The sequence below is a fragment of the Plutella xylostella genome, chromosome 19 (assembly GCF_932276165.1).
Source record: "Plutella xylostella chromosome 19, ilPluXylo3.1, whole genome shotgun sequence".
Taxonomy (NCBI): Eukaryota; Metazoa; Arthropoda; class Insecta; order Lepidoptera; family Plutellidae; genus Plutella; species Plutella xylostella.
This window is the reverse complement of record NC_063999.1, coordinates 7,227,227-7,255,187: the sequence shown is the minus strand read 5'-3', so window position 1 is coordinate 7,255,187 and position 27,961 is coordinate 7,227,227. Positions and strand designations below refer to the sequence as shown.

General features: G+C 36.9%; 1 protein-coding gene across 4 annotated transcripts in view; it reads left to right on the top strand.

Moving 5' to 3' along the window:
• LOC105390713 (zinc finger protein 608) overlaps positions 1-27,961 on the top strand; it is a 78,866-nt gene that overhangs the window by 37,200 nt on the left and 13,705 nt on the right. For 3 of the 4 annotated variants that reach the window (XM_048627968.1, XM_048627969.1, XM_048627972.1), the window contains exon 4: positions 24,100-24,223. In XM_048627968.1, the coding sequence (XP_048483925.1) occupies positions 24,100-24,223 (124 nt within the window). The remainder of the gene's footprint in view (positions 1-24,099; positions 24,224-27,961) is intronic. The other variant, XM_048627971.1, reaches the window with a different exon arrangement.

The window sequence follows — 27,961 nt, the reverse complement described above, 5'->3', positions numbered from 1 at the left end:
ATGCGATCAACCAAAATATATTTTAAAGATCGCCCATGGCCTTTAATCTGGGATACTCACGAACAAAGTCAATACCTTTAGTAAAGTCTCAGCTGCTACACAAATAAGCTCTAAGAACGCCGATAGAAAATAAATAATGTAAAAAATGAAGGCAAAATAAGTGATCAATCTTGACGGAGCGATAAACCCGCTCAATAATAGCAAGATAAACATATGCCTGGGCGAGACACATAAAAACCAAGACGCGGAGATAATAAAAGAAGCATAAAATATACACTGTCAGGCAATCGGCAATCATCCACAGTCACAAAAGAGAAACGTCAATGCGATAAAAGATAAAACATCTTAAATGAAAACATATTTACAAAACGCAATTAGTTTAATCCGGCTGATAACATCCATCCATTAGTTTCGTTAATCGCTAGAAATAATCTAGAAGGCGCGACGGAGCCGCTAGCGTCTCACAACTAATTATTTCTTCAATTTATACTTTATATTGCCTTTGCGTTGGTCGTGCCGTTGTGGTAAAAATAAACTCCTATAATTCTGACAGTAACAGCGAGTTGCTTTCGTATTGAATGAAGAAAGAAATAAGCGGAATCAAGCGTTGCGAGTCGTGTCGTGTTTAATAAAACCCTACGAGTGTTGTATCGATTGAAGGCCTGTCATTATCGTCGGACGTTCTTGCTGCATTAAATTGACATTCAGTATTTATTATGTACAAAGCAGTCCTTTAATAGAGTCAACTGCAATTCTCCGTTAACGTTTAAAATTATCTTGTATTTGTATACTATGTATGTAAAGTGTGGAGATTACTTGCAATGTTTGAAGCTCGTAAAGTTCTAGTATGATATCGCGACGCTAGTCTCCATAAAGCGAATATGCGTGTTGCATATAAAATTCGCTATCATAGTAAAAACTACAATGTCGTCACAATAAAACGAACTGTTTATACCGTGATGGTGGTGTTAAAATTTTAATGACACTCTCAAACAGCGTTGACGGCAATTTACACAACAATCAGCAGATGTTACTTCTTGAATTGAGGCCATGTTTTATAGATCCTGTTCACGAAGAACAGAAAATACATTACAAGCATTGTGTAGTACCCTCACACTACGACAGATTCCCCCTTTGGACTAATCAAAAGGGTCTTCCGTCTGAGTTTCCCCAAGGAGCGTGATGCGAAGCAATCTTTTACGAAGTTGTTATTATACCGGTGCCTAGATGAATTGCTTAATAGAAGCAAAACGGAGTAGTTGGCGTTAATAGTGAGGAAGCGAGTGCGGTGGTGTGGGTTTCAGCAGTTGCCCGCCAGATGGCGTCGTATCCGGTGAATGCGCCACTAATTACCCCCGACCCTCCGCTAATAACACCGTCACCTAACTAATTACCCGCTTTATTTCTACAAGTATACTTGTTCTTATTACTAACATCGATCGCGTATCTATTTTAAAAACTCCCCATTATATTTATAACTGGTTTCCATTAAAGATTAATTCAAAAGAGGCAACCATTTTCTGAAGCGTGTCTTGACATTCTTGTTACTTGTTACAGTTTTAATTGAATTTATATTAAAAGATACTTTGAGAAGTTCTTCCAGTTTCAATTTGAATGATTGTTACGGAAATTTGGCAGTCCTTCCTATCTGATGAAATTTTGTCGACTAAGTATTGTATTTTGTATATCTCGAGGGGCTTTGTTTTAAATCTTTGGGAAATCTGCCTTTAGGATATTTCACTCCTACTTACTAATTAATTGCCGCCAGAACTTTTACTGTTGCATAAACACCCCCATTTTTATTTAACATGTTTTTCCTTATGCATGTAGTCAACTATATTGAAAACAGATTCTGGTATTATAAATATCCGGAGAGCAGCGAGCGGGCGCGGTGTGTTATATTAGGTATGCTCGAGCTGACACTAGGCTCTGTAAATCAGAGTTAGCTCGCCTTTCTCAATTTATAGCTTCAGTACAAGCGGCTACGTAGCACGTGACTCTGCTAGGTGCATGTTAGCCTGGTTTATGTTTACAAATAAAAATAATTTTAAATCTTACGAGCCGTTTTCATCTTTCGTTGGATTTCAACTCCCACGTATTATAAAGTTATGTAGCATGAAGCCGTAAATGTATGAGCACGAAATGACATCAACAATATGTCTGAAACAAATTACATATCTCGTTGATGAACGCTAGGATAGTGAGCGTGCAATTGATCATACAGTAACGTGCCCTGCAAGATTAATATTCCGAGATTTTTCGCTTTTATCCTGCTCTGAAAGATTTATTGAAGCGACACCCGCCCTTTGAAGTCGCTCCGGGAGACGCTTGCCTCGCTCCGTTGTTATTTTTAATTAAAAGCTCGTAAAACTTTTACTGATTTTCCAAGTATTTTTCCGACCACGCATAAAGTTTCTTCGTTCTTTGTTTCCTTTTGTCGTACTACATCATGAGCTTTTAAATAATAGTCGGATGATATCGTATAAGTGAAGAAGCCATTACGAGGGCCATTGTCCGAGTGGAGTCGGCGGGTGTCGGCGTGATCTCGAGTTAATCCGGTGGACGCGGATAACAACGCTAACAATGTGATAAAGCCGCTCAGGACACGTCGCGTTCGCTCGCAATAACCATAAACTATCAACCGCAAACGGCTGCCATCTTGTAGCTGGAGTCGATGAAATATCCACCTCTCCCTCAAACCCTCGGGGGTGGCGGGCGTGCTGTCTCCCTCATCCACCCTGTTCGTTGACGAGTTGAATACCTGCTCAGCTTCGTATTCTCCTGGTAGCGAAGTTTAAATTACACGAATTAATCCAGGCGCGTACTTCGCCATTTCAGGGTTTCTTTGGATCACCGACTTATTTTTATTATTTAAAATAAAGTATAATTTTATAGTTGTACATTAAATTATTGTATACCTACATATTTATATGTGAATAATGCCTTTATGGTGAGTAAGTCCCAATCACCTCTTTCATGACCTAAAAGTTTATGAACAACGATTGTCTTTGTCGAAGATGTTAGGTAACTGTGTAATATGCGGACAATAAAATATTATCCATAATAGTTACGGATATTATATTATGATTCTTCGGGTATATGTTGATTCTTCATAATTAAACATGCAGCGACGTAACATTTGTTTGATTAACGGCACTAGTGACGTAACACCTGTCTGATGTGCTCAGTTACATTTAGATACATTACACGAAACTAGGCACTGTAGCAAAACCAATTATTTGTTAATTAACTCGTAAGTGGAGTATGGAACTGTGGTTATCGTGCAAACCATACGAATGCTCTGTGTATGCCGTACTCACAATGTTAATGTTCCAGTGTAGAATAGAATTGTATTAGTATGAGGATCAGAGTTCTTTCTCAATGGTGCCGTGTGATGTGATATGAATAATTGATGTTTTGGAGCACAATCGAACCACGGCCGCAGCTATTCGCCGCCCATTTTGCTCTTCATAAATAATTATTTCTTCTTGTCCAATTTTAAACAGTAGGTAGATATAGATATCTACTTAAACGAATTTTTATAAGTTCTATTATATTTTATAAAAAAAAAACTAAAGAATGGCTTTATTCTTAATGTAAATCGCCGAAGCTATCATTAACTTCGCCAAACCAATCGAAAGCATATTAGTTATTATTTACTATTATTTATTTTTTAAAACCTTTAAAATTTGTTTTTGCAGAATGCTAAAATTGATTCTTTAATTGATGCACAGTTGCACATACAGATCTACGAGCTTATTTGGTGAATAAATAATTTACACACAAACCATTTCATAAAACATATTACTTATGTTGAAATTCTGTAAACAACCGCAAACCACATTTCATTGTAATTGCCACTAGTTCACGCTACACGTACATAATGGAATACCACTTAACGGGTGAAAAAGAGAATGACATGGACGTAGTTATTAAGATTTTAAAATAATAATCTTGTACAATCCCCGATACTCGGTGGATTGTCGAAGTGGCAGCTGCCGTCAGTCATCGTCGAACTGGTTCTCAAACTGTTAATCAATTACACACACCGTTGCTCCGTACGCTTTTTCCGACTGCCTCGCGTAATGGATACCACACACGCACGCCTACCTACACATGTGGATAATAAGTACGTACACACAAACGGCGAACGAGTCGTTCGGGTTCACGCACGAATGCCTCCACAAGTAGAGGTTTATGCTACACTTTGTTCTACGTCCGTGTGCGGTTGCCTGTTTTTTCCCCGTGTGAGGCAGCTTTATGTCGGAGAGTCGTCGCGTGTGTGCCGCTGCTATTTTTCGAGAGCTCTGCTTGCGTGCCTGTGTTATCTCTTTGTTTTATTGTTTTTGTTGGAGACTACAAAAATGAGCACCACTGGCTTTATTGTTCATTTAGCTTTTGTTTCTGAATCGTTCGACCGTTCAAGCGGTGTCTTCAAGTACACTCCCGTTGCATTGTAATAGCATTATTAAAATTTCTCATTCCTATTTCCTGCAACCTTGTTTTTCAACGTTGATAAAATCATCAGTCTGTTTTTACGAGTGTCCGTCACGCTCCGTTTCATTCGTCAGTGGAGGTTCACAGATTTGTCAACGTGTAACGGAAAGACAAGGGACTTAAAATTTACATAAGGACGACGAGTTAACATCGTCGGCAGCCAAATAAAGACAGAAAGTAATTTGCATATGCAAATATGGGGTCGCTTTCATGCAAATACCTGGTTTATTACAAACGACTTAGATACTTACAAGACCTTTAAATCTTTTTCAATGCCCCATTTCATATTTATGTTGTAACTTGCGTTTACATAATTTTACAATCATACTTTAATTATGATATCATCTAAATATATCAATAAAATGGTAGAATAAAAAGAACCCATAGGAAACTTGCAGATTTTAAGTACTTACATATTTTCATTCTATTTGTTAGTCCATAAGACAATACAAAACATAAGTACCTATACATAATTTCTTATAATAGTTTTTCTTGACATCATAATTTTGTTAAAGCGTGATTGTATAATAATCCTTAAACAAGTCTACCATTATCGATATGCTAAGTAGTTTGGGCCACTCCGAATCCGAATTGAATGTTTAAAAGTGATGATTTTAATATTTATAATATTAACACTTCTCAAATAATTGCGGTGTCATTACCATATATGTGTGTTCGAATCATTAGCATAACTGCCTCGCCGGGGTATAAAAAAGGTGATGAATAACTTCTAAGAATTATTTTTATAATCCTATTCATCGCATGTCAAAGAATGTATTCAATGTCATGTCAGTATTAAAATTATTATACCTTTCAATACTTATCTGGTTGGAAGTTTTAATATTTCTCCTATCTAAGTTTTATGAGAGTTGTGTAACTATTTTTTAAAATCAGTTATACGTAAAGTAATGAATTCAAGCGGGCAGACGAACCTATCTACATCCAGTTTACAGAGGATTAGCGATGCGGCGAGCGAACCTCGTGTAAAGCCCGCGCTTGCCGCAGTGTCCGACGACGCCATCGCATTCTGTTTACAAATAGCGCTATTAACCTTAACAGGAATAAACGGCGACATGTTGAGAACCACTCTGCGCTCCCTTTCAATCCCGCATTAAGCATCTCCTGTCCTTCTCGCACTAGTGTGATCGATAAGGACCTCGGGTGTTGCATGCTTTAAATAAATGGTGGTCGATGAATTAAACTGATAGTACGCGCAGCCGGCTGCATACGTGACATAATAGTAATTGATAAAATAAACATTAGGTCGCCATGGGCGGGGCGTGTTCCACTTTCGACGATAAAATCTGTTAGCAGACTCGAACATTGTTTGCAGACTGGTGTTAAAGGGTTGCGGCTGAATTAGCAAGTTTAAATTGCTCGCTTGACTGGAAATTAGTTCAATTTAGTTTTGCTTCACTGAAGACAAAAAAATATAAATCAAATTGGTTAAATCTTACTGAACAACCATCAAGTAAAGCGAGGATTATAAAACGTGTTCAATTTATACAATCCTCAGTTAACTCATAAAACAAAGCGTTAAATTGACATTAATTAAGTCTGCGCAGACTCATCTAATCGGCAATAAACCACGGATTAAGATAAGCTGTTGCGCAAGTTATACTCGAGTACTTTTGATTGATTATGTTGGGAATGTCATTACGTGGATTTGAATGCGTTGAAGTTATAAAGCAAAATCTAATCAGATAGTTATTCAGACGGGTATAAATTGACAACATTATAATCTGATCAAAAGACCTAATAAGACTAACAACTAGAATGTAATAAAGTGAATATAATATAGTTTGAACGCTTAATAAGTCAATGAAGCATGGCCCACTAAGTGCTAGTAATAAACTAGCTACTATTAAACAATTTATAGGAACTATTGACTCCATAGTATTGAGTACCATTGGTATTAGAATGTTAGTTGTCGAAGTCGTGCTTGTAAATCAGGCTAATATAGGCGTTACAAATCGTTCTGGCCGCATAATTAAGTTTTGTTACTTTAACCCACGTAACACTACTAACTTACTATTAATGACTGTTTTAACTAAATTAATCCCATTGCACGTATATATTTATAAAAAATAAAACAAATAAATAATCTAAAACACCTAAACAAGCCAAACCGTAATATAATAGATTGATGTTCTAAGAATTGTTATTTATTCTCATAAATTGGTTGATCCAATTTGCTTGTTACCTTTGTTCCAAGAATCGCCTTTGATAAAAATACTTGTGTAGGACGAGGTTACGGAAATAAAACTCCTAGTTTCGATATTGTGGAGTATTTAAAGTTTTAAACCATCTATAAATATATATTATTTTTCTGAATGATCTCCTTCAATAGGAATTCATAGTTCCCTACTAACTTTTCCATCGCAATGTATCTTCATTGCTTCATAATCTATATTGTCTTTTGACCAAGGTTTTCATCTGAGAGTCGTATAGATTTAGCGAATCTATTTTCATCACCGTATTTTTGACATGAATTAGGTATCTGGCTTAATTATGTAATTTATTTACAAATTGTAATATTGGTTAGTTAAAAACCAGATCAGCATCAACGAGCGAATAATAATGGCGAACATGTCATGCGCTTTCTTTGCGCGGTATGGCCTTAATTTAATTTTCTTCACCAGAGTAACATGAAGCGGCGGAACTCATTTCATAACCCATAATGCACACGCTCTGTCTCGCTCCAATATCACAAGAGGAAACGGGACGGGCTAAGCCATAAAACCGGCGTTCTTCTTTACAGAATTTTGAGCGTTAAGCCAGTCAAAGTAGGTTCGTTTTTTTCGGAGCAGCCGGGGTTTTCTGCTTCATTTATTACGAATGTTGGACGGCAAGCCAATAAAAGCGAGGAGCGGCGAGGACTCGGCACCCTCTCCAGACAATTTACGACAGAAACTCGCACTAATTCCACTAACAGCACTCCAACAATTTGAATGTTAATTTTTAAGCATTCGAGTGAGACTGCCAGGAACTTCGTTATGAGTAGCCATGATGACTTCACGGTGTGGAACTATCACATTCAATGTTCATGTGTTCAATAGCTGATTAGCCTTTTACCTATTACCACTTATTATTACTATTACATACATGCCTCGGCACAGTTATAAATATCAATTGACAGTAACAAAATGGTGTGGTAATGGTAACTGATATGTATAGAAGATGTATACACATAATAATAAGTCGCTGATAAAAGCATACTTAGCTAGTTCAAAAATAATATTCATGTTATATAATAAAATTATTAAAGAGAGTAAAGTAAGTTTAAACATTATGTATTTCATAATGAAGATAAAAATGTTCGTTGTCAATAAAGACCTTATTCATTACGTTATTACTCAACTGGTGATTACAGAGAATAAATAAACTATTGAATATGATTTACATGTTAAAGAGGTCATTTGAGGTCTGAATATGAGATTATTATATTTATTACCTTATTTTCATGTCCACGTTAAGATAATATCAAAATTTTAAGTAACTACATGAGTCTTTTGAGAATTTAATTATAAAAGCGTCGTCGTACCTTGCAAGATTTTTAATTAAAAACCAACTTTACTTTAGTATCATGAAGCTGAAACTTATTCGTGTAAACTTGTGTCAATAACAAATAACAAGGGTTTTCTGTCGCCAGTAGTTGTCTGAATTTCCCCGGCTCGGTAATATCTGCTTTGATCTCTCTTAGAGCGTCCCCCCTCCCCCCCGTACCCCCTCGGCCTTAATTATTTCACCCCTGTACCGCCACGGCCTCCGTGAATGGAATTTTAAGAGTCCCAAGCAGAATGGACTCTTAATTATTCCTAGATTGAGTTTAATTCTAATTGTTTATGCGTTCAGTCTCTTTGGTGTTACATTTTTTATTCGCAATTTCGAAATTGCTCCTTGGGACGCTAATGATTTCTTGTAAATGCTCTTTTTGACGATACAATTTTATTATGCCGTAGAAAGAATTAGCGTCATTAAGCCTCTTTCTTATTTTTGGGGTCTCAAACATTAATTTGCGCAAAGCAATGCAAGCATTTATCTTTTAATGTAGATTTTATTTCATCTAACGACATTCCATATTCGATCACATTTTAACAAGTCCAAACTGTTAATATCGACATAACCTTAGTCTACTAAAAGCACATTTAATTATTTTATTGAGGAAGTCGCAGCCAGGTTAGTCCATTAAAATGTTATATTGGGCCGTAAACTTTCCTCGACTTTCTAGGGGTTTACTGTTGTTATTATCATAATTGTTGCGAGTTTCGTTGGAAATGGATATTTTAAAGCACGGAACGGGGTGTTCATTGTTCAACTTTGTGTTTTGCTCCATTATGATTCTAGGCTGAGATCTAACGAGGCGGTAGCTATAGTCTTATTTGCCACGATGCTGCATTTGTCTCATTTACATTTTTCCAGGGACAGTTACAAATTCTGGTGCATAAAATACCCAAAAATATAAGTTAGATATTGTAAAAATACAACGTGATTAAAAATAACGAGTAGAAGATAATAATTAAGTGGTTGTCATGACAAAATTAAGCCAAGACGTGATTACAGTTTCTAGATAAAGGGGACAAAGTGCTCACTCTACATTCCACACCTTTCAAATACCAGGATAGCATAAACGCGCGGTAATAGTCGGCGAGCTGCGGAGCTCAGTTGGCGACCGCAGAAGGGTATCCTAATCCTGTTATCGGTCATATTATCGGCCCCTGCCCGTTTGCAGGGCAATGAGACTTTTGTTGTTTTCTGTGTCCCCGCTCACTCCACTACGCTTAATTGATCTTTCCCCTCGGGAACTTGATACGTGTGGCGTTCAATTCAAGCACACGGTTTCGCCTCATATCTTTTTCTGTGAAATTATTTCTGTAGGCGTCACGGCAATCTGGATTCTGGACGTATTCGTGTAATTGGAGCTCAGAGTTTTTAAAATACTTTAGGTTGTTATTATTTTTTGTTTAAGGGCCCGTACAGGGTGACGTGCCGCGCCAATTTTGGGTTTTCAATGCTCTTCACACAGCACACGCAGTGACACGCACACATGTAAGTTTGCACAGTGGGTCGATAAACTTTTACTCGCCAACTTTATTGACAATTATGTTCAAGTACATTTTGGGCGATTTTAGGGTAAGTAAGTATAATTCTTACTTACACTGGTAGGCACCAGGAAAGAGTAGAAATTAATAGGGGTGCCACTTTACTCTATACTCGGAACCCGATTAGCTTTCTCAAACAAATGTGGTATTTACTTGTAGAAAGGTAACTAAAAGTATTAAAGTGTAGATAATAAGTTTCGGGCATCCTCCAGCCAACTGAACCCCGACGACAAAGCAAAGTAAATACATAGTGTCGCAAAAGGGCTATACTAAGCCAAAAGGGGATGACTCAAGGGGTCATTCTGAACAACTTTTGTTCTACGAGATTTGCAAATTCGCGAAAAAAAATATTCGTTTTCCATGGTAAAAAGTCACATGTCCAACAAAGTTTCTATGAAAAAGGTTTTTTTTTGTTAATTTCCAAAACTCGTAGAGCAAAAGTTCAGAATGACCCCCTGTCTTACTCCTTTTTACCCGACTGCCGAAGGAGGAGGGTAATGTTTTTTGATTGTATGTATGTATATATGTATGTTTGTCTGTTTCTTTGTTCCCTCCTGTAGCCTAAACGGCTTGATAGATTTTGATGTATGAGGTATTGTTAGAAGCGTATTGATGGCGCGATGGCTATAGGCTATGTGACGTTCCATTAAAATGTACATAGCGCCCTCTTGAGGACATAACGTGATGATCGAAAAAATAATAATTCAACTTTGCCGTGTAAGGTATCAAATGAAAGGACTTGATTTTCACATTACAAAAATATGCATATTGAAGGTATATAAATAACAACACCAAAATTATTGAAATAAAAAATGATCATGAACTACCTACCGACGTAAAATTTCATAAAATAAAAACAACTAAAAAGTTACAAATAAAAAAATACAATTATAAAAAACTAAAAACCTGACTGTACGCTAAAAACATGAAAACGAGTCCCAATGTTAATGGAAAGTATCGCAGGCGGGGACCAACTTGACCGCCACTCAAGGCCGTTTTCTAAGTAACATTCAGCTAAATGGTGAACCCTCTGCTGGTATAATTTGTTTATATACCGCTTTTTCAATACCTGTAAGTACATTTTTTGGCAGCATAATATTTTTACTTAATTTTAGGGTTTCGAACGTCAAAAGAAAAAAAGCAACCGTTATAGGATCTCTTTGTTGTCCGTCTGTCTGACTGACTGTCTGTCACCGCCCTTTTTCTCAGAAACGGGTAAAGATATCAAGCTTATATTTCGCATAGATGGGGAGTACCCCAAAAAAAATATTATGGTACTCCCTGTCCCACACAAGTAAATTGGGGCTTATATTTTTTCCAGTTATTTTGATGTGTATCCTTTTTTTTTCTTTGTTGTTTTGTATAAGTATGTGTTTCTTTTCTTTAAATCTGTATTTTTTTTGTTGTTGCTGTCTATGTGTCGAAAAAATGTATCTTTATCTTCAAATCACGCCATCTATCGTTTGTTTTTTTTGTGGCTACTGTCTATAGAAGAAATTCCGTCATTGACAATTTTACGTTACGAATTTATTTTTATTTTTACATTTTCGTGGAGAATCAACAGCATTTTGTTAATAAATAATTATTACTTATGAACACATAACAACTTACCTCAACCAGCACCAAGAGACTGTATTTTTGATCCCTAACCTAATGTTCGTGCGTATTGTCATCACTTAGATCCATTCGCTATATTCCTGCTCCTCATCAGACCTTTACGAGACTGTAATATCACGAGAATATTGCACACTATCTAATTTAATTTAATGTATTGAATATACTGGAAGAATTATGCTTCCTCAATTTCAAATCAAATTATGTTGGTGTCATAAAAGTTGAAAAAGTGCAATGACAACCAATGTGCAGTGATTTTGTATCTGTACACGATAAGATCGCGAGCTGTCAGTGCTGCCTAAACCGACGTGACCCTTCTTTGGAGGCCAGCGGCCAACTGAGTCAAACGTCACTTGTGTTTATGATTTTATAACACAGAAAGCCGCCATAGATATTTGTATGAAGATTTGAGGGAAAAAAATTGCTCAAGTTTGGGATTAATTTACACAAAATAAGTGTGTGTTTATTAAAAAACAAGGTATTTAGCGCCTAGTCCAAGCCTTTAACTTTATAATATGATAAAAATCATATGAAAATTCTTTATAATTACGACACAGTTGTTACAATACGGGAGTGTGATTGACTGGTTTTTCTTGATATTCTGAAATTAATTTACAGTTATCCATAATCATTTACTTAAATTCGAATGATTCAGCACCTAGCTAGACTCTTCAACTACCTGTGTGATTTTTTTCAAGGCTGTAGAGCATCATTAACTACATAATTCTATGACAATGCCAACCCTCGATTCCCTATTGCAGACCCTTAAGCTTGATGTTATTGACTCTAAAGAATTATTGTTGAGAAATAAAACGTTTTTAGGATTGGATAGAAGCTCTTACAATCCTAAGAATCGGCTTTTGTATTCAAATTATAACGATCGTGAGAATCAAATTCCTAGAATTCACTTCATACTATTACGGGACTATATCTAGCTAAGTTTATCTCAAAGATTAAAAGGAACTTACTTCCTTTGTACGAGTTAAAAAATCGCTTCCTCGGTCCGACAGAGTCCCGGCAATTTGTTCTGTAAGTACCAGGGAAGCAGCAAACCCGGGGAACCTCGTTAACTTTTTAAACCATTCGTACTGAGCTGCATTATTCATGAGAGCGGGCAGCCGGCAGTCGTGTGCATCGTATAAACATGCTCGTGCGAATGCTACGTTGTGTCATATACGTGTCATATCATATACATACATGTCGTATACACCGGCAGCGCATGGAACAAAGCGGGTTGCCTCCGACCACTAACCCTCTTCAGAATTGACGCCGTGAAAAGAACCCGAACCCTTTTGTTTCACACATGAAATGCCTAATTTATGACAGCGCTACGAACCACCACCTTTCGACAGCGATGTGTCTGCCTACACTACAATTTCGGCAATGTTTAGCGTAAATATTTGATGCAAACAAAACATCAATTCCTGAAGAGATGTTAATTAAATTAGAATATTTTTAAGAGGATAATTGAGTTAAAGAGCTGATGTTTCTGCTTGCTTTTATACAATTAAAAATAATTAGAAATAATATTTGGAGCACAAAGAGGCAGGGCGACGCGGCTGGAGTAGCAAGCAGGCGAGCATCTTGTTTCATTAGCGCTGTCGCAGAGATATTTATATTTATATGGCGACGGATCATGAATATTTACCTCGGCTTTATGACGGCGAAGGCAAATTCGTTTGCGGTCTCAACATTTCGCTTCAGACTCGCTGTAAGACGCTTTAATTTGATAGTTTTATTTGCGGTTAGAACGGAGCTGGCGCAATGGCGCTAAGCTTCTTTTATCTCTCCCCGAGGCGGGATAAAAATCGAGATCCGATATTGTGCTCGTAAAGAGAGCCCGGCCGGGAATAAATAACACGTTTTCATCGAGACAGGGATAGTCCGGGGGCTGGGGCTGTCGCACTCATCAATATACTTACGTACGTTATACATAGTATGAATATCTAGATAGAGGGGTGTAGAAACTTTAGAACAAGACATTTTAGCAAGGTTAACACTGAGCTTTTAAGTTAGAAACACAAGGAGACATTTGTAACACGGTATAAAATAAACTTTACAGATTATGAAGGTTAACAAACCCAATTCAGCGCCAATATCTGGAGGCGAATCACGTCTAGACACAATGTAATGCGAAGAAAATGTTTGCAAGTGAGCTCGCCCCAAGTACTGCACTAAATGCGCGAAGTGACAAAATAAAAAAGACTCTGCAAGTGAGATATAAATCAGATTATTCTCGCATTCTCGCTACGTGCAGGCGCAGTAATTAAATGAGGAAATAACGAATGACGATAAACGCAGTCTTGATTGAAGGAAGTTCTGCATTAATAAGAGTTTGTTTGTTTTGGTTTACTCAGTTCCGGTACATAACGATAATATGCTGGAAAGGTTTTATCATGTCTGGATAACTAATTATGAAAGAATATGCGTGAAACTAATTTACGAATCATAGGTACGTCAAATAAAATTCTTTGATTTGACAGCTGTCATAGGGCTCATGCTGTATTTTACAAAGTATAGGTACTCATACTTATGTGCGTCAGCAAAATCTGGCTAATGCAGCCATAAAGTTGCAGCGCGGCTGCCGCAATTTTCCCTCGTTTTCACGGGGCATTTACAAAGGCGGCTTTCAACAAAGATCTATTTTTTGCGCCCTCTGGCAGCCTCTTCACTCGCTGAATTGCGGTCGTGCTCGCCTCCTCTAGCCCGAATAATGACCCTCCTCGCGTTTTTAAATAAAAAGACGAGATAATAACTCAAATCTTTACACCGATCTATTACTGCTGAAATATCGGTACACTTCGCTTTTATACTACCAATTTTCTTATTTTAGACTCATTCAGAATACTCCGGTCGAGGTGTAACGTTTTACGCTTCAACGTTATTATTACGACTGATATAATGATGCTCTCGGAACAAATTATTATTATTTATAGCAGATAATAAATTATAACGAGCCGTATATTTTCATACAACGTTCTCAATTTTCCCCGAATATTTCATCAAATGTTTTACGGTTGACCAATCATTTCTGCTGAAATATGAATGTGATAGGATTAATAAGTACGTATTTATGTTTATTAAATTTCAAATATGGCTTTATGTCGAATTTTAAATATGCATCCAATAACGCAGTGAGTTTATTATTATGTGTTTAAGTAATAGCTTGCTTCGTAAACGCTGTCGGAAAAATCAATAAGCTTTTGGCACTACCTTATAGTTCTTATTGGCATTATTGGGCGGCCGGTGCTCAAAAGGCTCAAACAAATTATCCTTTAAATATATTATTATATGTAGTAAGTAGCTTTTCATACAATATTGATTGATTCTCGTTACCAAATGTCGGTATTATGGGGAATTATGTAGATGCTATACGAATAGGTATAACAATGTTTCCTGAATCAAATTTAAAGTACACATGACCTGTATTTATAGATATAATTATGTTCTTAAAATACTAAAATAAAATCACTTTCATTGGTATTTTTTAAGTACCAAAAGCTCAGTCATATTCAACAAAAGCGCTTGCTGATGTTCACGTAGGTAGGTACAATGAGTTAGTAATGTTTTATTTATTTTCAATATAGCCTGTTGATGGTATCGAGGGGCGATTAAGGTTATCTGATGTTGAAACGCGTTCGAAGCGTGAATTACTTATAAACTTTTTAAACTTAAACTTAAACTTAAACTTTATTCATGCTAACAGAGTTAAATTCAACTTAAAATTAGAAACTTATTATAAGTCATGCATGAAGTAACATAATCTGAAGGAGTAATTATTTGATATGTCGAACTGTTGTCCTTACTAGGTTAGTGAATAACCTGTATAAAGGACATCAGTGCCACACCCAGACGAAGAATACTTAAATTATGTTATTTCAAATATAAGAACGTAATTAAGTAGACACATTATAAAGAGATACAGTTTCGAATTTCATTATAAAATGTGTAATTAAAGCTATATAAAGTAAAGTAATAATATATACCCAATTTGATGGGAACATAATAAGAAAAATACATAGGTAGGTAATTTAGGGAATACTAGGTAATAATCGTATACAGCAACTTAGTAATTATCTGAATATAATAAAGTCATAAAGTAGATTTTAGTCTATTTAATCTAGTAACACATTTGCGAGTGTCTCATACATATACTTTTGCAAAACTACGGTAATGAGACAATAACGATAAATATACATATTTTCTTTATTTACGTAGGTATTACGATATAGTCTGTAAAATTTCTTCAGTTTCAAAGTATGTTAGATTTTTTAGGAATTTAGTTATAATAGTTTTACATTCGTAATGAGTTAAATCAATTAAAGGAGAGCGTGAACTTAGTTTATTATATAGAAAAGGACCAAGGAACAGGAAAAAACGTTTAGTAAAGGCAAAGTTGGTACGTGGTATCGTACATACTTTGTCTTTGCGTCTCTTTGTTATTTTAGCGAAGGGAGTGTTGCGATGTTGGAGAAGTATAGTTTGTAAGATAAAGAGTTGTCTAACCGTCAAGACGTCGCAGTCTTTATACAACTGAGCTGTAGGGTACAGAAAAGGCCTGAATGTTGCGACTTTCAAAATTGCTCGTTGAGCCACTTCGAGAGGTTTTAGTGTGGTTTTTGCTGAGCCACCCCAACAGGTAATACAGTACGAGACAATTGACTCTACTAAGGCCTGGTACACTTTCCTGACGATAGAACCATTAGCCACGTGACGTAAGGTCTTAAAAATATAAATGAGCTTGCGCACTCTACTTGTTAAAAGTTCAATATGGACATTAAAATTAAGATGACGGTCAAGAGTAATACCTAAATATTTTATAGTGGGGGTTGGATTTATTAATGGACATGCGCAAGTTTCATTGACATCACAGGAGTGGGCATAGAGGAGGATGGGGGACTCTGGCTGAGAGGACGGGCGTAGGGAGTAGGTTATGAATTTTGTTTTGGAGGTGTTCAGTGTTAATGTGTGAGATGAAAGCAATTTATAGATGGAATTAAATCCTGTCTGAGCTATATCCTGAAGATCGATCCATGTGTCTGAATAGAATGTAACAGCGGTATCGTCTGCGAATGATATGATATTACCATTTGCTACATCTAGGTTACAGAGGTCATTGATAAAAACCAAGAACAGTGTTGGCCCCAGGATACTGCCCTGGGGAACGCCGTAGGCTATTTGTTGTTCATCACTAAGGTGATTACCAATTTTGACAATTTGAGTACGTCCAGTAAGATAGCTATGAAAAAGATCCAACTGGCGACCTCTTATGCCATATCTATCAAGTTTGGATAGAAGGGTCGGGATGGGGACTGTATCGAATGCCTTAGCGAGGTCTAGAAATATTGTAAGTACTTTTTTATGCTGATTAAGTTTGTCTACGATGAAGGTTGTCAGGTTGTTCGTTGCATGTGCTGTAGATTTTTTACTTCTGAACCCGAACTGTCGGTCAGAGATGATTTTATATTGTTCAAGGTAGTCTGTAAGTCTTTTATTCAGTAAACGTTCTAGAATCTTAGACATTGATGTGAGAACTGCAATAGGGCGATAATTGTTGACAGATTCCCCATCCCCACCCTTGTAAATAGGATGTATAATCGCTTTTTTAAAGGAAGACGGAAATATGCCTTTTTCGAAGCAGAGATTAAAGATATGGCTCAAAATTGTTGCAAGAATTAAGGAGTAACGTTTGATGATTATAGTAGAGATTCCATCCCATCCAGTAGCTACATTATTTTTTAAGGAGTTTATGATTGAAAGGACCTCGTCAGGGTCAGTGTTGACTAAGGCAAATGAACTTAAATTAGTAGGGGAATCAGGGATAGGTTTATCAAAAATAGCACCTTTGGGATGAGAAATTTTATCAGCCAGCTCCTTTCCTATATTTACAAAGAAATTATTAACTAAATTACAGGATTCTTTGGGAGAAGATGTGGTGGAAATTAGTTGAGATGAGGAATGTTTACTCTTGCATGTGTTGGTTATTTTCTGAATAGCCTTCCATAAAAGTCTAGAATCTTTACCAGCTTTATCTATTTCCAAAGCGTCATATTGTCTTTTTGCTTTCTTTATTATTTTATTAAAAGTTTCTGTATCGTGTATATGTCTGCTTTAATATTAAGTTTTCCGGAGATTTTCTTAACTTTTTATGAAGAGAGTCTCTATTTTTTATACACCTTACAAGCCCCGGAGTAATCCAGGGTTTGAGTATCTTTTTTCGTTTTGATAAATTTATTGTTGTACAATTATTGTGGATAGCTTCTGACAACAGTGACTCCAGTGATTTCATAGCAATATCTGGCTCAGTAATTTTATAAATTTCACTGAACTTTAATTTATTTATATCAATATCTAATGACTTATAGTCTATTTTGGTTATACTAGTAATGGCGCCTGGATGACGCTGTTTAAGTGGTAGGCAAACAAGTGTTGAGAAATGGTCAGTGACTGTGGACTCGTAAACAAGTGTAGTAGCAGTGGATTTTGAGCGGAGTAGTACGTGATCTAAGCAACTAGTATCTCTTGTGGGGATTGTGTAACATGGAAGGAAGCCATGATATGCTAAGTGGTTGAGATAGTAATGCGCACGGGTGTCGAGGGATGAAGGTTTTATATCTATGTTTAGATCCCCCGTTAATATAACATTTTTAAAGTTAGAGACTGACTTTAGGATTGTATCTAGGCAGGAAAGAAAATTATCTATACAGTCTATGGATGGGGATCGATAAACGCAAATGATGGCTGTAGTTTGAGAATGTTTTAAAATTAGTCCTGTGGCTGTACCTTTGAAATCAGGCTCCTCCCATGAGATTAAAAGGTCCTTCTTGACGTATACCACAACCCCGTCGTTTTGGTTGAGGTTTTTGTTTGTAGATATAGGTAGAGAGTAGTCTTGTATAGTAGGAAGTAAAGCGTTAGATGCGCATAAAAGCCAGCATTCGGTAAGAACAACTACGTCACTGTCAAAAGAGATTATATCGGTGAGCGTTTCGAAGCTTGAAAAATTACAATTTATAGAGCGAATGTTTTGAGTTAATATTTTTAAATAATTATTAGGGTTTGTGAGGTGTGACTCTGATTGTTCAGGCGCACAAACAAAAGTGTCTGATACAGAAACATTATCAATATCATCTAGTACATTTGTAATATTATCAGTAGCCATCGGTAACAAAAAGATTTAGGGAAAAATAGCGTAAAGGAAACACATAATGCTCGGAATTTTGTAGGGATGTAGCTGGTATGTTATCTAAAATTAAATAATTCCTGTAGAATGAAGCAATTTTATTCATATCGCAATACAGTACTTGATCGTAATTATAGTTTTTTGTAGTTTTGCAGTTGCATAAGTAAGGACATTGTATGAGACCTGAGTAGAAATAAAGTATAACTAAAGTTAAAAATGCATGCATAAAAACTAAAATATAAAGACCATTATTTTTAGGATCGCATAAACTACGCTCCAGTATTTTTTGTTGACAACTGTTTAAGATGGTATTCGTCCTTAACAATAATGTGAGGACCGTCCTTGTCTCTACGTAAAAGAATGCGTCCATTAGATACCCAACAAAATGCGTAGTTTTCAGCTTTCGCAAGAGCCCTGGCGAGAAAGTACAGTCTCTTGGTTGTTTTAGTTAGCTGTTCAGCTACGTAGATAGGTGTTTTTGGTGATCCTAGTCCTAGGTGTGACGAATTGAGCTTGTCTCTACCGTTTGCCTTGTTAAACTCTTTCGTACTATTTAGGATCTGGCTTTTGATTAAGGTATTTGAAAACTCCACTGTTACAGCTGAAACTTGGGTTTCTCTTTTCGAAGGCTGACGTGACACGTCTCTGATATCGTGAGGTTGAAGGGCGACGTTTAGAGTTTGTGCGAGTGTTTTTATAAGACAAAACAGGCTTTCCTTAGTTTCAGTGGGTCGCTTAGGAACGTTGCGTATCTCGATTGACGATTTAACAAGATTCTTGTCCAAGGCTTCCAGCTTGTCTTCAATCGTGCAGACCTGAGTAGCTATTTCGTTACGTTGTGACTCCAGACCTGAAATCTGTGCTTCTAAAGACGTTAATTGGCTAGACATTGAATTCATTGCTACCTCAATATCCTTATTAGTATCTTTGACGGTAGAGAATTGGTTTTTCATATCCAACATATGCTTTTCCAGGTTGTCCATTCTAGTATTTTGTGCGGAAATCAACTCCTTTATCATGTCTTTCATATCTTTTTTGAATTCAGAAAGCTCGTCCGCTAGTTCGTCGCTGGCCACTTCACGGCGCCGCTTAATTCTTTGAGGAAGATGTTTCTGGGATTCGGGAGATAGTAACGGCATAGTATCCATGTATTGTGGCTTTCGAACGTCCTCCAAACTACGGGACTCGTTAAGCGCAACGGTGTTGGTTCGAAGCAAGTTGTTAGGAGGTGTTCTTTGCATAACATTCTGGGTCGACATATTAGCAAAGTATAGAGTTTTTGCAACAGTGCGATTATCAATTGAACAGGCGCTGAGCGGGGTCGGGTACGTGCGGTAGGTGAGCAAAACTTGTTATCAATATCACAATCGAGATTATAAGATTGTATAAAACTCACGAATCGCGCACTGATGTCCACTCGTAGGATGATTCTGGGATACAGATTATTTCACTGCACTAGTATTAATAGTTTTAAATTCGATTAAACTGTTGTAGATAGCTTTTCTTAATTTAATTGACGGAGCAAAAGTAAACACGTCTTAACCGCTTGAGGGCGAGCGGGGGGGGATTTTGTAATACAAGCTTATAACCCCCACAATACTTTCTTGTAGATTGATTTCATTATCTTGTAAATTGATTTTGTTTTTAAATGTGCGTTGCTTTTTTTAAACGTACCTATATTTTACTAATAGCGTTGGTCAACACATAAGCATTTTGTAGTCGTTAATGAATGCTTGTTAATTTTGTTGCTATCTAATAATTAGTAAGTAGGTTTACTTGCATTATTACATTCATGCTTTATGGCATAAAAAATACTTATTATAGTATACTGATTTAATTATTGTACAAAAAACGACTTTAAGTTTTAAAATCTTTTTACAGTGCTAAAATGAGCTTTGAAAATTTTTCACAACTGCTGGATTACTTAACTTTTATACTTACAATAAAACGCACTTCTTAAACGAAACACTAACCCAACCATTCCATGCACTTACACGGAAGTGATAGCTCATTAATCTGGGCATAACCATAAAAGATTACAACAGTTGAACAGCAGCTAAAATATTGGATCCGATTAGGTGAAGTTAATTACAAGATGGCGACATTGACAAGGGTTCTTTTGTACCCGGATTACCCGTAGTTCGTGAGGAATGCTACATATTTATTACCCTCACGTATGTATTGAATAGTTTCATCCTGAACTCGAAAGCTGTTGGCTCTAAATCATGTGTTGAGTCATAAATAGATATCGGCACATATAAATTAAAATCCTATATCAAGAGTTGTAGTTTGGTTGTCAGATTGGGGATTAATTTTGTATAATATTTTGAATTTGTCGTCACTATGTTCACTGTTGAAATTCGTGAAACTTCGTAGTCTAAATTTGACGTAGGTACTTATGTAGAATTTATTCATTCGTTGTCGTGTTGATATGAATTCATAATATTTTATTGAACTTTATTTTAATTTTAAATATTTTTTTCATTGGAATTAAGCATAACGTACCTATCTACTTATTTTGTAGAGGTACTAGTCAATAACCTGATTTTTTTGAATTACTTCAATAAAATGCAAATAGGTAAAAACATTTTCTCATTCGTTCAACCGAACAAATGCGTAGAAGTTTTCGCTATAAAATCGATAAAAGCGTATATTTTGTCGCGCTCGGATTCAGCACTCGCACAACGAATAATAAAATTTGATATTCAAACTGTGCTATTGTTTTTGAATATGATTATTTTCATTGAGGAATTATGTAGGTAAGTACATGTGACAGAAGTTTAGTACTTACTTCATATTTACATATAGTTTTAGTTATGTACATAGGTTTAGTTTGTATAATATTATATAGGTAGTTTAGTTTGTAATTGTAAATTATATAAATTATGTAAATAATTGTATGTAAATTGTAAAATTATACTCTTTATTGTACAAATAATAATATTATATATAATTATTATTAAGTAATAAGAAATAAATATTAAAACTTACTTCATTAATATTAATCGTTCGATAACTTATTTAAAATAAAAAAGAATCATCCACTTTGTTCCTACTTGTACATGTTCAGCCTATATTTACAAATAATTACCATTTCATTAGTCATTATACTGAACACAAAAAACTTATTGAATATTGGAGTTAGTCTAGAAATATCTCGATCTAACTATCATCATTATCAGCCAGTAATCGTCCACTCCATTATATCTATGAGTAGTTATATTTGAACAATATCATACTCGTAATTCATATCAAACATATTGAAAAGTTGAATAAAACGACTTGAAATGTACCTACTGTGCTATTTAATACCTTCGTAGATAAGTACAGAACATAAAATTAGAGATAAAGTCTCTTGTGTGGTCTTTCATTTCGTCCGGTCTACCATTCATTTATACGTCAGTCTCTCTATCATTTGAAATTGCAGGTCCATTTCCTAGGCCGCCTCATGCCCAGTTATCAACATGCAATCTCTCGAATCAGTCATCACTAGTTACGGTTATGGTTTCCTAGTGTTCGGTATTCCATTTCTCGTCTCGTTGCAGTTGGCACGGTCGTAATAGTGATGCGTTCTAGACCATTAGTCGGGCCGAGCACTCTTTGTCGCTATATTCCGCATAGCATGTAGTTAATGTAGCGTCCCGGAGGTTGTGTATAAACAAGATGGTGGGTGGCACGCCCAACTATTTACTGCCGCTGGCACGCCGGCCCGCTATAAAACGCGCGCTGTAAAACGTGCCATTTCCCTAAATTATTTTAATGACGTATGTTCTCCCGCTTTAGTGGATTGTAATTCGGTTACGTTGTCGGCAGTTGCGCCGGCCGGTCCTTGCCAAATATGTGTCGGTCGCGCCGGATTTATCCACGACTTCGCCAACTGAGGCTGAGCTGGATCTGCTGGATATACTTGCGCCCAGATTCGGAGATACGATGTCCTTTGTGCCCGACCGAGGTTGCGATTTCCACAAAGCAACTAGGGAGGTGGTAAAGAAGTTAAAACTGGTCCCTTCGGCGTCTAATCGAAGTCGGTGCGCTCATTACAGGGAAGGCTGCAACCGCTCTTTTGTTTCGTCGACGCTCCGCAATTGATTTACGCCCTATTGTTTTCGTTTGCTCCAGCGGTATATCTTTGCATCGTATTCGTATTCTATTTGAGTGCAAGTTTTATTGAAATGTAAATGTTGTGCATAAAGTTTTTTCTGCATGGAGTCGGTTGTTTGAGATATAGCGGCAGCTGGCGGCGGCGGCGCCCCTCGCCGAGTCAACAGCCCCGGCTCACGCGTGCTCTAACTTCCACTGCCGCGACCCCTGCAGCCCACGAGGGTTACTCTATACTGACGAAAAACTAACGAACGATAGCTTTCGTGCAATCGGCATGCTTAATACAACGAGACAGAGTCGTGGCTCGCGCAGCAGCGCTCCAAAACTTCTGCTCCTCGCTCGCACAATGCCTCCCTCGCAGCATAGCTCAACATAAACTTCACGCCAAATATACCAACGGTGTAATGGCAATATGGCGTGCAATTCACCGCTCAAATTAATATTCTAGCAATATTTGCAACTCAACTGCTGAAAGGTCTATAAGCTCTTTACTGTCTTGTTTTATTCAAAGGACGGGTGGTGGGCGTGAGATGGCGAACAATTTGTCATTCGTCTAACAATAAAGCGTTTAATTTTATTTATAGGCCGCGCGGTGTGTGGGTGTAGGCTAATCGATTATAATACTGTTATCGACTCAATGTTTTCTGAATTATGACTTCATCTCTCCACTTAGGCAGTTCCACGTACTTGCGAAAGGGACACGTTTGGAAACTTGATTATTGAAACGACAAACACGGCGCGGGTGAGCCCATCTTTCCGGATTCATTGGAGAGCTTCGGCTCTTTCCACAATTTGCGATACCATTAGCTGTGTGTGGGAACGAGAGGGCGATATCACTGGACTGCTCCAACTGTGCGCTGAATCTAAATGGCTTCATTTGATTATGCTCTATGCTGTAAACGTTCTCTTTACATTTATGCAATCCGTCCAAACGATTTTCCGTGCGAGTTTTTTTAGCTTTCCTTATTTTTCCTTCGCTGAACCCTTTGTTCTTTAATTCAGCCTTGTCTTGTTATCTTGTTTCTACTCCAATGTCTACACTTCCAGAATCTAAATGAGCTGTTTCCTCGTCTAAATCCGTATTATCTATATTACCAACTAATAAATTATTCGGAAACTTACCTGGCTCAGGCTTAGAAGTAATTACGACGTTTCTGTGAAATTTATTCATTGTTCCGTAAAATGAGCGGGAGCGCTTCAAATGACAGTCAAGATTAATTATGAGTACGCCGACTGGTTGTTTTCAGCCATTTATCATTAATTCATTAGTTAGGTTTGAACATAGAACAACGTGGACTTGGTGTATCTATTTACCAACGGCAACGGCTTTATGAGTTCAATTTTATTTTCGATTTTAGAAACGTGTAGGTATATTTAGCACTTTCATCTTTCAGACATCGAAATACATAATTATAACCCCAAAGAAAATTATCTTAACTCCTTTACCATCGTTTATACAGTTTTTCAAAACATATAAATTAAGTACATAGTATCGTAGTATTATTATGTACCTTCCTATTTATATTTGGGACACCGTTTCTTCGTCTATTTACGTTAACACCTATGAACACCTTTTAACAATACCGTTGTCATTGCCCTCAGGAAACAGCAGAAGTATGCGTGGGCACGTCGGTTGGCACCATCACGGAGCCGGACTGCTTGGGCCCCTGCGAGCCTGGTACCTCGGTCACGCTGGAGGGCATCGTGTGGCACGAAACGGAAGGTGGTGAGTTTGTTACTAGCGCACGAAATGCACTGCATCGCTCATCTGGCCTTGGAAGGAACAATTTGTAAAAAAACTTATGAAAAAATATTTTTTTGGCACTAAATGAATCAATCATTTTGTGTGACATATCGTTTTGTAATGTTCGTACATTCGCGATGATTGTTCCTGCTAAGGCCTGTTTCTTTTTGTTTCTGTCCTCTTCTCTCATTCCATGATTTTTGGTTTCAGCACGCTTATGCACGCTTGGTACTGCGTGTTCGATATAAGTTGTCCTCTTTCAACCTCTTTGTCTAAAAATACAGGCAAAATACATGGTTGTTGATTAAGAGGGCAACTTCTACCGCACGCAGAAATGGTAGTGTTGGCTTGCGTCTCATTCGATCTCCATCATAATCTTTCATTTAGTTTTACCCTACCCTTTTTATTTATTAATGCCTACCTCCACTCCAGTCAATCGGAATAAGACTAGCTGAAATAGCATTAATTGCCAGCGTAAATTCAGAAATCTCAAAACTGTTGACTCAATAATGGAATTTAAAATCAGAGTTCGTAGGGCCGCCATCATAATTAAATTACCCTTTCCTCAGGATCGGACCATAATATAACCTCGCTGTATATTTTATTGCATTTAATCTGGCACTAGCTATTAATGTTAAAATATTCATGCTGAACATAAAACAGTCTTTTGAATGAGCGTACCCGCGTAATTACTGTACTTATTAGCGGCAGATAGCATCAGAGAATTTAATAACCCGGCGGTATTAACCAGCTCCTCGCCGCGCGGGGCTTTGCACCTTTTATGTCCTTCTGCTCTCCTGGTACCACCACGCCTCGCCGGCGACTCGTAAATAAAATAAAATAACTAAAAACAAATCAGTTTGAATCCACTGCAACGCAAATTACATTTGTTGGTTTCCTGAAAGTTATTTTTGTTGCTGAAAGTATTTAATTTCCCTTTGAACCTGCTCAGCGCAGACCAGACTGTTTTGCAAAGCGGAAATGTTTATTTAGAATAATGTTGGAACGTTTATTGGAAAAACTTGTTGCACTACAGATTTGCAAATATTTCAGGTATTTTAATACATTATGGGTTTGTCTTACTAAGTACAAAACAATGTAATGGATGATGTTATTGTTATTGCTAGGGTAATCAGACTATTGCAAGTAACTTTTAATATACAATAGGCGTGCTCATCAAAGAGACATGTACTCGTACATCATTAATTACGATGAGAAAAATAAAAGCTCAAACAATGTGGGTAATGTGAGAGAGTCCCGCCGCCATTAGTGGGCCCACAATGCCGCCCGGCTCTGCCGCGGACCAAGTAATTATTATAAAACACAATAATAAATCACCATCTGCTCGCTTCTGTTGCCACTTTCCAAATTTATCCGCCCGTGGCCCCCTCCGGCCGCGGAGGGCAGCGGGCGGGGAGGGGAGGGGAAGGGGGGGCAATTCACGCCCTTCCTCTTGGAGTTTATTTATTTTGGGCTAATAGCGCCGAGGAGCTTACGGAAATTAAATACGTTAGACTCGCAACTGCGACCGCGTTATAATTTTATCACGAGCGGCTCGCGTAAGCCTGTTTTTATGGAGTTTCACGGTTTGCTTATCTTACAATATTAATTCTTTGTACCCCATACATGCGCTGTACTTTGCCCATTAAGGTTTTTTGTGGAAGCCAATTTAGCGTTAGCGTTAATGTTTTGATGTGTTTTTGAATTATTGAGTCTACACACGACTGTGGCTTTTATGACCAGCTCGATTAAAATAGCAAATGCCCATCAAAAGTGCTTTAAAGGACAGTTTTACGAGTTTCTCTACGTGGGCAAGGGTTGACTCAACAATTAAAAGGAGGCTATCGGCATTCCCGGCGCGCAATTACGCTCCTATAATTATACAGACTCGCATTGAATGTCTATTAACTCATTACACGCTCGCCTCAACACTGCGTACTAACTCCATCTATCAGAGAAGCTATTACCGTTATTTGGACAGTATCTACACAATAGAACCATTTAAAATTTAATAGACTCCGCAAACAATCGGTCGAGCCAAAGGGCTTCATTTGTGTTGAAGACCTTTTAGGTAAACTTTTGGACAGGTTGTTTGGGGATCGGCTTGGAATGGATCCATGTTAAATGGAATCCCAGGAACTTTGTTTGTCTCGATGTGGGGAACAATGGGCTCGTCTGATTAGGCTGCCTCTATTTTCCTACACGCCAGTGTAATCTCTTTCGCCTCTCATTTTTGTTTGAGGATGATAAATTAATGATTCAATTCCTTTGTTCCTTGGTATGCGTCATTTAATTAAGTACTTATTCTCACCTTTAAGTTATATTATTGATAATGATAAAGATGCGTTTAATATAAGTAGTATAATTCCAATTTAATTGAGGGAAATGGGACTGGAGTTGAATCGATATAATCATCTTATAAAGTTTATCATAATATCTAATACCTAAATAAATTCTACTTCGATGAATCTGTCCAAACGCAAAAAATCATAACTATGGATTAAGTCTCGTAGGTAAAAGTTGAAGTTTCTGTACACAAAGTCGAAATTCAATATCAATTACATAAGCTCAAAATAGACGATAGGCTGATAGGAGCCACCCGTCACGCCCACTCACGATCCAACCGAGTTCATTATTAATTCTATTAGTTTACATTACAAAGAGGTTTATTTGTTAATTGTTTTCTCGGCCTGTCGCTTTCACTTAAATAACTTATCGTGTCCATAAAGGCTTTACGATAATAGCCAGTAATTATGAGTGATTGCCAAATGTGGATGGATAAAAGTGTTATTATAATTTTATCCTTGATACAGTCAGGTCGCGGTCATTTAACTTGAAACACTCCGAATATTCGAATCCATATGGGTACGTAAAAGCTCTATTGTTTTATGTTACACGTGTGTCTCGATTTACTCGGATAACATTGCGATATTCGGCGCAATAGTTGAAATATTTTGTGTCAGAAATAATCTGCCACATACTGTTATACTGTTGTAGTTGTATTGTTACTAGTTTCATTTCCTTATTCTTGCACACTGCCTGACAAATCATTTCCTTATTCTTGCACACTGCCTGACAAATACAATTATATGACATGTAGCCTAAATAAAAATATGTACAATGCGTGTTATAAATCTGACTGTATCAATTTCTTTGATACTAATTTGTATGTAGATAATTTTAAGTTGACCTGGGACAGTTTATTTCTGTCCTTAAATCAGAAACGACGTTTAGCTACAGAAGTAGCTCCTCTTATTAACTCAGTTATAAGCATTATAACGAAGAAAACTTGTGTCCCTATTGACACCGTCAGTAGTAATACTGAAAATAGTACAGTAGATTTAAATTAGATTTTCAGACAACGGGAGAGCATCATAGCGTTGATATAAAGATTGATTCAGTTCACTGCTCTCTCGGCTCAAAACTATCGAAGGACAAGACATTTAAGAATGAATTTAAATTGGTACATCAGAATATTCAGAGTATTTCTTCTAAATTGTTAGAAATAGAACTATTTTCGGAAAAATTTAACATTGATTGTTTATGTATCACAGAACATTGGTTAGACGAGAATAAAATGATGTTCCAATTAAAAAATTACAAACTTATAAGCTGTTTTAACAGAAATATCAACGAGCATGGTGGGTCACTTATATTTCTTAAAGAAAATTGTAAATGTAAAGAACGAAAGGATATAGTTGCTCTTTCTGTTAAACACCA